Source organism: Gekko japonicus, unplaced genomic scaffold (genome assembly GCF_001447785.1).
Source record: "Gekko japonicus isolate JY-2015 unplaced genomic scaffold, Gekko_japonicus_V1.1 scaffold4778, whole genome shotgun sequence".
NCBI classification, from domain to species: domain Eukaryota; kingdom Metazoa; phylum Chordata; class Lepidosauria; order Squamata; family Gekkonidae; genus Gekko; species Gekko japonicus.
Window position 1 is genome coordinate 31,730 of NW_015172695.1, and position 8,021 is coordinate 39,750.

Consider the following 8,021-nt stretch of genomic DNA (forward strand, 5'->3'; position numbering starts at 1 on the left):
GCATTCCCGGAGGCTGGCCTCCTGACGCTTCGCCGTGCTCTCCGCCTCTTCCCGGGCTTCCTGGCTCTCTGCGAAGGAGCCCTGCAGCTCGGCCAGCTGCTCCCTCAGGCCCTGCAGCTCCGACGTCTGCTTCTGGAGCTGGTTCTGGGAGTCGCTGAGCAGCCGCCGGGCTTCCTCGAGCTGGAGGACGAGTGTCCGGTTCTCCTTCCCGAGCAGCTCTGTCTCTTCCTGCAGCCACTGACGCTCCTTCTGAGAACTGGCCTCCTGGGCCAGCTTGCTGTTTTCCAGGCTGCAAGCAAAGGAGGCAGAATTAGGCACGGCCGTCGCACAAAAGCGTCCCAGACCACGTTGCCCGTGGCAGCCCTTCCAGAGACTCCTCGGAGGTGGAAGGAAGGCACGAGATCAGCGAAGGGCGCTTCAGCTCAAAAGGGCTCTTTTGGTAACAGGGACTCCTTTGCATATCAGGCGACACACCCCTTAATGTAGCCAATCCTCCAAGAGCTTACGGTAGCCCCTGTAAGAAGAGCTCTGTAAGCTCTTGGAGGATGGGCTACATTAGGGGTGTGTCGCCTGATATGCAAAGGAGTCCCTGCTACAAACAGAGCCCTAATGATGATGTTGATATTGGGGCTCGGGCCTCAATGATACCGTGCGGCTCCTTAGTCAAAGGCCCGAGAGTCCGCCTTCCAAAGCAGCCATTTTCTCCAGGGGCACAGAGCTCTGTCATAGACAGACAGACAGACAGACAGAGGGCTCTTTTTGTAGCAGGGACTCCTTTGCATATCAGGTGACACACCCCTAATGTAGCCAATCCTCCAAGAGCTTACAGAGCTCTTCTTCCAGGGGCAGGACCTCCAGAGGAATTGGTTGGCCCCTGGGAGACAAAGGTACTGGACTAGAGGGACCCTCACTGGTCTGGTCCAGCAGGGCTCCTCTGATGTTCTTACGAAGCCCTCGGCCTCTCTGCCCTGTTGTTGGCCCTCCAGAGGAACTGGTTGGCCCCTGTGTGAGACGGGAGGCTGGACTAGATGGACCCTCACTGGTCTGATCCAGCAGGGCTCTTCTGAGGTTCTTATGAAGGCCTCGGCCTCTCTGCCCTGTTCAGAGGAACTGTCTGGCCACTACGTGAGACAGGATGCTGGACTAGAAAGACCCTCACTGGTCTGATCCAGCAGGGCTCTTCTTATGTTCTCATTCAGCCTAAAGAGGCTTTAACTCTCTAGGAGGTGAGTTAGAAACAGAGAGCTCACACATGGAATTCACTGCCACAGGAAGTGGTGGCGGCTACAAGCATGGACGGCTTCAAAAGGGAGTTAGATAAGCATATGGAGCAGAGGTCCATCAGTGGCTATTAGCCACAAGGTATAGATAGGGACTCTGGGGCAAGTGATGTGGGGGGGTCAACAGTGGGAGGGCTTCTAATGTCCTGGCCCCACTGGTGGACCTCCTGAGGGCACTGGTATTTCTGGCCACTGTGTGACACAGAGTGTTGGACTGGATGGGCCTTTGGCCTGATCCAACATTGGTGTCTCTTATGTTCTTATGGAAGGGACCTCAAGGGTCATCTAATCCGACCACCTGCAAAATACGGGAAATTCACAACTACCTCCAATCCCTGCATTCCCCTTTGACACCTGCTCTATGACCAGAGGAAGGCAAAAAAAACCCCATTACCCCGGGCATCACCCTGGGCACGTAAGAAAGGGCCACGAGAGCCAAGCGCTGGCTCATCCCTCCCTGCCCTCCCTCTCGTGACGTGTTCAACGTATGCCTCTAGATTGGGTGCAAATAAAATAATGCGTCTCCAGCAGTGTCCCCTCTAAGCTGAGCTAGTGTGAGCCAGCTCACAGTTCTTTAGCCTCCGGCTCACACATTTTTGTCTTAGCTCAGGGAGGACGGCTCCAGAGCGAAATAATTTATGCGGCAGCCAAATGGCTCGCTCACAGCTTTAATGCCAGGAGCTCACCAAGTAGAATTTTTGCTCACAAGACTCCACAGCTTAGAGGGAGCACTGGCGCCAATGCATATAATGCCACAGAGCCCGTCCCTCCAAAGCAGCCGTTTCCTCCAGGGGGACGGATCTCGGTCACCTGGAGACCAGTGTTCCCTCTAAGCTGAGTTGGTGTGAGCCGGCTCACAGTTTTTTAGCCTCCGGCTCACACATTTTTGTCTTAGCTCAGGGAGGACGGCTCCAGAGCGAAATAATTTATGCGGCGGCCAAATCGCCCGCTCACAGCTTTAATGCCAGGAGCTCACAAAGTGGAATTTTTGCTCACAGGACTCTCTGCAGCTTATAGAGAACATCGGTCTCCGGTACCTCCCGGGCAGAACCAGCTGCCCCTGCCCTCCCCTCACCCCCCTCTTTACCTGGCGATCCGGCTCCGCAGCTCCTCCACCTGGGCGGCTGCCCGCTCCAGCTGGCCCTCCAGAGCGCTGCGGGACTCCTCCCCGGCCCGCACCTCCTGCTCCTTCTTCTCGATGGCCTCGCTGAACTTCCGCTCCCACTCCCGGGACTTGTCGATGACGCGGTCCCGGTCGTCCTGCAGGGAGGACATGCTCCGGCTGAAGGCCGCCAGCTGGGCCAGCGCTCGGTCCAGGCCGCCCTGCAGCTCCTTGGCTTCCTGCTCCTTCCGGGACAGGGCCTCCCGGAGACCCTGCGCCGCCCCCTCCAGGAGGGCCCGCTCCCGCCGCCCGGCCTCCAGCTTCTCCTCCACGCTCCTGACCTCCCGGGCGTGCCGGCCCTTCTCCTCCTCCAGCCGCCGCTCCAGCTCCTCCTCCTGGCGCCTCAGCTGCACCCGGACCTGCTCCTTGCTGGCCTGGAGCTCCTCCTTGGCCTTCAGGCTCTCGGCCAGGACCCGGGCGGCCTCGCTCTGGGTGTCGTCCAGCAGGACCCGGCAGGAGCTCAGCTCGGCCTGGGCCTTCCCGGTGTCCTCTCCTGCCTTGGCCAGGCTCCTCCGGGCGGCCTCCAGCTCCTTCTGGGACTCGCTCTGGACGAACTCCAGGGCCTTGACGGTCCTCTCCAAGGCGCTGACCTTCTCCTGGCTCCTGATGCACTCCTTCTGCAGCTGCCTCACCTCCTGCTGCTTCTCCTTCAGCAGCTCCTGCAGCTCTTTCGCCTGCGTCCGGCGGCCGCCCTCCCCCTGGCGGGCGCTCCTCAACATCTCCGCGTGCTCCCTCTTCTCCGCCTCGGCCGCCATCTTCTCCCTCGCCAGGTGCCTCTTCTCGTCCTCCAGCCGGCTCAGGGTGCCCCGGAGAGCCTCCACCTCACAGAGGAGCTGCTGGTTCTGGCCCCGCAGGTCGGCCGCGTCCTGCTGGTAGTTGCCGATGCTCCCATTCAGCTCCGCCAGCTGGTTCATGAGCCTCTCCTCCAGGTCGTCCTTCTCGGCCTCCAGGGCGTCCTTCAGCCCCGCCATCCCGGCCAGCTGCTCTTCCGCCCGCCGGTGCGCTTCCTCCACCCCGAGGGCCTTCTCCTGCAGAGCTTCCAGCTCCCGGGCCTTCACGGCCAGCTGCTCCCCCAAGGCCTTCTTCTCCTCCACCAGGGCCTCCGCGTCCCTCAGGACCCTGCCCAGCTTCTCTGCTTCCGCCTCCCTCATCTCCTCCAGCTGCGCCACCCGCTCTGTGAGCTGCGCCACTTGCTGGATGTAGCCATTGATTTCGTCACACGAAGGGCCAGGCTTGTGGTCTTCCTCCTCCTCCTCCTTCTCCGCAGCACTCACGGCAGCGAGCTCTGGACCTTCAGAAGCTCCGGCTGGGTCCGCCTTGCCTTCAGGCGCCTCTAAGGGGGAACGGGTTGCCGTTTCCTCTGCCACGGCCTCGCCTTGCGGGCCGCTCTTTCCCGTCTCCTCCGCCTGGCCCTGCAGTGTCTGCTTCAAGGCCCGGATCTCTTGACTCAGAGCGTCCTTCTCGGCAGCCAGAGCTTCCAGCCGGCTGGAGAGGGCCTGGCTGTTCTCCTTGGACCGTTCCAGCTCTTCTCTGAGACGGGCGCTGGACTCTTCCTCCCGCCTGGGGCCACCCTCCGCGGGAGACGCCTCTGCCCTCAGCCGCTCGTTCTCCTCCTCCAGCTCCAGGATCTTCTGCTGCTTGGACTTGGCGAACTTCCGCATCTTCTCCCGCATCCCCTCCATCTCCTGCTCGGCCCCCTGCAGCCGCGCCTCCGTCTCCCTCTTCTCCGCCTCCGCGCCGCGCAGCTTCAGGAAGAGCTCCTGCTTCTCCTGCCGGACGCCCTCCACCACCCGCTGGATCCTCTCGGCTTCGCCGCTGACGTTCTCGTACGACTGCAGGAGGGTCTCGTACTCCTTCTGCAGCTCCCGGAGCTTCCCTTGCCACTCGGAGAGCTCCTCGGCCTGGGAGTTCCGCAGGGCGCCGAGGTCCTGCTCCAGGCGGGCCTTCTCGTGCGTCACCCCCTCCAGGGCCAGCTTCAGGCTCTCGCAGGAGCCGGACAGGTTCTGGTTTTCCACCAGGGCTTTGTCCACTTCGGCAATCAGCTTCCCCCGCTCCTCGGCCACGACCTCCAGCTTCTCCAGAAGGGCCCCCTTCTCCTCCTCCAGGGCAGAGGCCTGGCTCTCCGCTGCCGACAGGCGGTGGGAGGCGCCCTCCAGCGCGGCTTTGGCGCCAGCCAGCTCCTCCTGCAGTTGCTTCTTCTCTCTCAGCACCTCCTTCCTGGAGACGAGCGCGGCTTGCAGCTTCCTCTGCAGCTGGGCCCTCGACGAGTCCTCCGCCGCCGATTTCTGCTGTGTTTCCGCCAGCTCCGCTTGACGCTGCTGGGTCTGTTCTCTGGCCTGGTGCTCCAGCTGCCCCTGGAGGGCTCTGGCGGCCTCCTCTCGTTCCTGCAGCTGCGCCCGGAGGCCCTGCAGCGACTCGGCCCTCTCCGCCAGCTGGAGGCTCAGCGCTTCAACCGCCTCTCTGCTCGCCCGTTCCCTTTCCTCCTCTAGACTCGCCTGACGGAGCCTCAGGCTCTCCAGCGCGGCCCGGCTCTCCTCCAGCTCCGCCCGGAGGCTCGTCGCGCAGGCCTCGGCCTGGTGGGAAGCCACTGCCGCCGCCTCCGCCTCGGCCCGCAGCCGCCCCGCCTGCTCCTGGAGCTGCAGGGCTGCCTCCGACTTGCTTCGGAGCTCCAATCCCAGGCGGTGGAGCTGGGCTTCCAGCTCCCCTTTCTCAGCTCGGAGTTTCTCCAGCTCGGCTCTGAGTGGTTCGATGGTGATGTCATCGGCCAACAGGCCACTTCCGCCGCCCACAAGGTCTCCCACTTCGGAGTCCGCGGGCACCTCCCAGCCTGGCTCCTGCACTTGCTGAGCTCCTTCCGGGAGGGTCCCCGCTTCCAGCTCGGGGACAGGGGGGTTCTCCGGCGTCTCCGCCCGGGCCTGCAGCAGCCGGAGCTGGCTGTGGAGGCTCTCCTTCTCCCGCCTCTGCTCCTCGAGCCGCTCCTGGAGGAGGCCGTAGTCGTCCTTCTGCTGCCTCAGCTGCTCGCGGTGGTGGCGGTCCTTCTCCTGGGCCCTCCGCAGGGCGGCCTTGCGGGAGGCCAGCGCCTCGTGGAGCTTCTTCTGGAGCTGCTCCTTCTCCTGCTCCAGGGCACCGATCCTCTCCTCCAGGGCAGACCTCTGCTGCTCTTCCTGGCCAGAGCCGGCGGGGCAACTCTCCGGGGCCTGCCGCTGCTTGAGGTCCTCCACGTCGGCTTCCAGGGCCGCGACGAGGACCTCCTTTTCCCGCAGGCTTTGTTGCAGTTCTGCAATCGTCGCTTGCAACTCGGCCACTGCGACTTCCCGCCACGCTATCTGCAGCTCAGCCTCCCGGTCAGAAAGCGACTGGCTCAGGGAGGCAACCTGGCCTTGGCTTCCAGGAGGCGCCTCCAGTCCCGCATCTGCACTGGTATCAGAGGGTTCTCCTCCTCCTTCTCCTGGGCCGTCTTTCACCTCCAGGTCTCTGGACTCCTCTGGCTGCCCTTCCCTGCTCTCTAGCGGCTTCTCCATCCTGTGGATCTTGTACAGGAGCTCCTTCCCGCTGACAAGGGCAGCCTGCAGCTTCTTCCTCACATGCTCGTTCTCCTTCCGGAGGGCCTCCAGCTCCTCGCTGGCCGAGGACGCCCCTTCGGCCCACTGCCCAGGGTCTCCCCCGTCGGTGCCCACGCCCAGCTCTCTCATCTCCTTCCCCTGCAGGAACCGATCGAGCTGCTGCTGGACAACCATCAGCTCCCTCCCCAGCGTGAACTTCTCCTCGTTCAGCTGCACCATCCGGTCAGACATGCTGGTGCTGACTTCCGCCAGCTGCTGCTCCCGCTCCGCCACCGCGTCCTGAAGCCGTTCGACCTGGGCGGACCTCTCCAGGAGGCGCTTCTGCAGCCCATCAGCCTCCGTGTCCTTGGCGAGGACGCTTCGGGAGAGCTCCTCTGCCTCAGTGGAGATCTCCAGCAGGCGCCCCGCCAGTGCCCGCCCGTCCTGCTCTTCCTTCTCCAGCCGGCTCCTCAGGGTGCCCGTGAGCAGGTCCTGCTCCGTGAGACGGCACTGCGCTTCGTCCAGGTCCCTCTGCAAGCCCTCGATCTTCACCTCCTTGGAGCCGCCCTCGTTCCTCAGGCTCTGGATCTGCTCCTTCAGCAGGCTGAGCTGGGCGATCCCGCTCTCGTATTCGGAGAGGCGCTGCTTCTCCGCGTCGGCCAGGTCGCCCTCCAGTCGCCTCACTTGCTCCTTCAGCTCGGCCAGGGAGCAGAGCTCTTCCAGCTGGGACAGCAGCTGGTCTCTTTCAGTGGTCAGGGTGCCCAGGGTGACACTGGAGTCCGCTAGCAGCTGCTGCAGCCTCTCGATTTCTGCGGTCTTCTTGTCTAAGGCCTCCTTGTAGCGTTCTTCCATTTCCTGCCAGCGGCTGTGGAGTTCTGCATTCCCGAGTGGCTCCTTCCCCAGCTCCTGTGGCTGCGACGCAGAGGCCGAGGGAGGCTCCGGGGGTGCCTGGCTCCCCTCTTGCTCCGTGGACATCCCCTGCAGGGGAGGTGCCTCCTCCTGAACGTCCACAGTCATTAACAAACTCCTGCCGGAATGGCTCTGGGCGGGCCCAGACTCTTCTCCTCGTCCCCCTCCCTCGACACCGCCGTCCTGCGGCTTCCTTGTCGGCTGAGCATCTCCTTCAAGGGCCGGACGGCCGGACTCCTGGAGCTGCCCTTTCAAAAAGGCGATTTCTTCCTGAGCCTCCTGCAGCTCCAGGAGCAAACGAGAGAGATCTTTGCGCTTCTTTGCGGAGAGGTACTGCGAGATGTCGGGGTGGCCGTTCTCCCCAGTGGGGGGCTCTTCAGCACGGTCTCCTGGGCTGGGCTGGAGCAAGGAAAGGAAAGAGTTACCCTCCCGGCATAGGGACAAAGGAGTCTCATCTCTCACTACCGGTGCTAATGTTTCTGCCCCTGAGCACTTACTTCTCCCCTGCTGTAAAAAAGCTGGTTACACTTTGCATTGCACCTCTGCACCGTGCACTCTTGGAGAGGTTGTTATGGGTTTTCCATTTGCTTCCTGTTATTGCCCTCTGCTGGTTTACGGCGAGCATTGCACCTCTGCACCCTGCACTCTTCGCAACACCCCTGCCCACCTTCAACCTGGGACAGAAAGGCTCAACGATCTATCATCTCCTCTGCTCCTGCTTGTATCGAATTTTAACATCACAGCGTTTGGCCAACCTCCTGCGCAATGCAGGATCAGCCTAGAGCAGGGGGGGCCAAGCTTGTTCAACTTAAGAGCCACACAGAACAAGCGTCAGATGTTTGAGAGCCACGAGACATGAGCAAATATCACACACACAAATTATGCAGATTTGTTTTTTGTTGACATTCAATGAGACTTCCAAAAATAAAAGGGGTAAAAACAGATATTGATGATGATATTCATCTGTCCAGTTATATTTATTTGTTATGCTAATTATATTTATTTGTCAGAGAGAGAGAGAGAGGTGGAAAGAAAGAATGAAAGAGGTGGAAAGAAAGAGAGAGAGAGAGGTGGAAAGAATGAATGAAAGAGGTGGAAAGAAAGAGAGAGAGAGAGGTGGAAAGAATG

General features: G+C 61.7%; 1 protein-coding gene across 1 annotated transcript in view; it reads right to left on the bottom strand.

Moving 5' to 3' along the window:
* LOC107119320 (golgin subfamily B member 1-like) overlaps positions 1-8,021 on the bottom strand; it is a 60,327-nt gene that overhangs the window by 24,952 nt on the left and 27,354 nt on the right. The window contains 3 exon segments of the mRNA XM_015421789.1: positions 1-3; positions 5-289; positions 2,368-7,292. The exon segment at positions 1-3 is cut by the window's left edge and continues 1,228 nt beyond it. Coding sequence (XP_015277275.1) covers positions 1-3; positions 5-289; positions 2,368-7,292 — 5,213 coding nt within the window.